We start from the raw sequence: 2108 nt of genomic DNA, 5'->3' as shown, positions 1-2108 counted from the left end.
CCCTTCACCATCCCGCACAGGTAAGGGCTGCAGTGCCTGGCGTCCTGTTCAGGTGGTTTTCTGGGAGGTGCTGTTGAGGCAGATCATTGCCTGGGAATCAATCCCTGCTATGAGGAAATATTCCAGTGCACAGACTGAATTTCTCCTGTCAAAGCTCTCCGTGGCTTTCATACCTGATAGTGCTTGTTCTGCATCTACCACAAAGCCCTTTGGAGGGATGTCAAACACCCCTGAATTTATATTTCCCTCTACACTGGGGGAAAACCCATCAGAACTCATCCAGCTTCCTGAAACTGGTATCTCTCTGCTCGAGGAAAAGTGTTCACCTCTTTAGTCTCCCAAATACGGCTTGGGGTATTTCCTCACCGCTTGTGAGAGTACAAGCAGGGCGCTGGAAATGAAACCCCTTGAACCTGCCAAGCTTTGTTGTACCTTAAAGCTTCAGGTCTCCTCTTAACTTCTCTTTCCCCTCTGCCCTGTATCTCTTTCAGTACAACAAGAGCAACAGTGTTGAACGGCTACTACATCCCCAAGGATACCTGTGTGTTTGTCAACCAGTGGCAAGTGAATCACGACGAGTGAGTATTCCAAGGCAGGGAGAGGCAGTTCAGACCAAAAACTCCTGGGCACGGAGCTGCTGTGGGGTGACTTGGTCACTGGATCAGCAGCTCCCCATCAGTGCAGTTTACGTGCATTACAGTGGTGATGTCCTCAGTGCACCAGACATCCCGTGTACGTGCAAGGGCTGGCAGCTTGGGCTGCTGAATAATCAGGAATCAGGAGATCCTCCTGCCAAGCAGCCCTTGTGATCCAGGGTGATGGCTCTGGATGTGCTCAGTGGGAACGTCCCGGTTCCCTCTTCCGGGGAGAAGCATGTCCTGACGTGACTCCTGTGAAACTCCATCAGCTCGTGTCGTTAGTGCTGACAATCAGCTTGGGTAGAGGGAAGGGGTCTGGAAAGCAAAGCCCATCTTACCCTTCCACTGCTCTCCTGTCGAGACCCTCCTGGGAGGGAGCAAGGCTCGACACAGAAGATAGTTCCCAGGTCAGGTATGTTGGATCAGAAGCTCGTATCCAAGTAGCCCAGCAGCTGAAACATCACGATATTCCTTCTGGTCCTGCGTGTGCCGGTGAGCACTGCAAGGGGATCTGTCCTTGGGGACAGAGAGGTTTCCCTGCATCCAAGCTGAAACTCTCAGCTAAGACACTGGAAAATCCTACCTAGCACCTCCCAGCAGCCCTGCTGGGACAGGCTGGGGAGGATTCAAGGTGGGAAAACTCTCAGGTCTCCATCCTTGCTTTTTGCAAGAGCTGCTGCCTGATTTCCACTCTCCCCTTTTGGCTGAGGCTGCAGCATGACCAGCTCCTGCACGCTGAATTAAATCCGTCTGCGGGACGTGCACAGGCAAACACAGTCTGAGACTGAAACAGAGGTTTCAACAGCCTGAGCTGATGGGCTCTGCCATCTCGGAGACATTTCAGAGCAGGGATAGAGGTTGCAGAGGTCTTTTGGGTGCTGAAGTGAGGAAGCATCGTGGTGCTTCTCTCTGGGTGAAACCAGCTTCCTCAGCTGTGTCTCCTTTCTGCCGCAGGAAGCTTTGGAAGGACCCCTCAGCCTTCAACCCTGAGCGGTTCCTCGATGCTGCAGGGGCTGAGATAAGCAGGACGGAGAGCGACAAAGTGATGGCTTTCGGCCTGGGGAAGCGGCGCTGCATCGGGGAGTCCATCGGCCGCCGGGAGATCTTCCTCTTCTTGGCCACCCTGCTGCAGCAGCTGGAGTTCAGCCTCCGCCCCGGCGAGGAGGTGGACGTCACCCCTCAGTACGGGCTGACAATGAAGTACAAGAAGTGCGAGCACTTCCAGATCAAGCAGCGTTTCCCCGTGAAGAGCTCTCCATGAGCCGCAGGAGGAAGCATCGCGCTGCACGACAGAGCCAGCCCCTGGAGCTGGATGCTCAGCCTGCCTTTGCTAATGCTCTCCAGAAGCCAGCGCAGCTCCTCACTGGGTGGCTTCACTGGAGGCTCGTTCATCTCATGCAAATGCGAGTGGGGAGGGAGAAAGCCGGCTTTATTGGGCTGCCTGCACCCCCCCCAGCACGTTCCATGGCT

The 2108-nt window shown here is 54.9% G+C and overlaps 1 protein-coding gene across 1 annotated transcript; it reads left to right on the top strand.

Moving 5' to 3' along the window:
* Window positions 1-3: 3 nt before the first annotated feature.
* On the top strand, window positions 4-1899 carry LOC104410454 (cytochrome P450 1A4-like; the record flags this gene model as incomplete). Its single annotated transcript, XM_010020610.1, has 3 exons — window positions 4-20; window positions 492-578; window positions 1593-1899. Coding segments are annotated over 3 exons (411 nt in total), but the record flags the coding sequence as incomplete, so codon positions are not given.
* Window positions 1900-2108: the final 209 nt, after the last annotated feature.

Source organism: Nestor notabilis, unplaced genomic scaffold (assembly GCF_000696875.1).
Source record: "Nestor notabilis isolate BGI_N333 unplaced genomic scaffold, ASM69687v1 scaffold23098, whole genome shotgun sequence".
Lineage (NCBI taxonomy): Eukaryota > Metazoa > Chordata > Aves > Psittaciformes > Psittacidae > Nestor > Nestor notabilis.
This window is presented reverse-complemented; position numbering and strand designations above follow the sequence as displayed.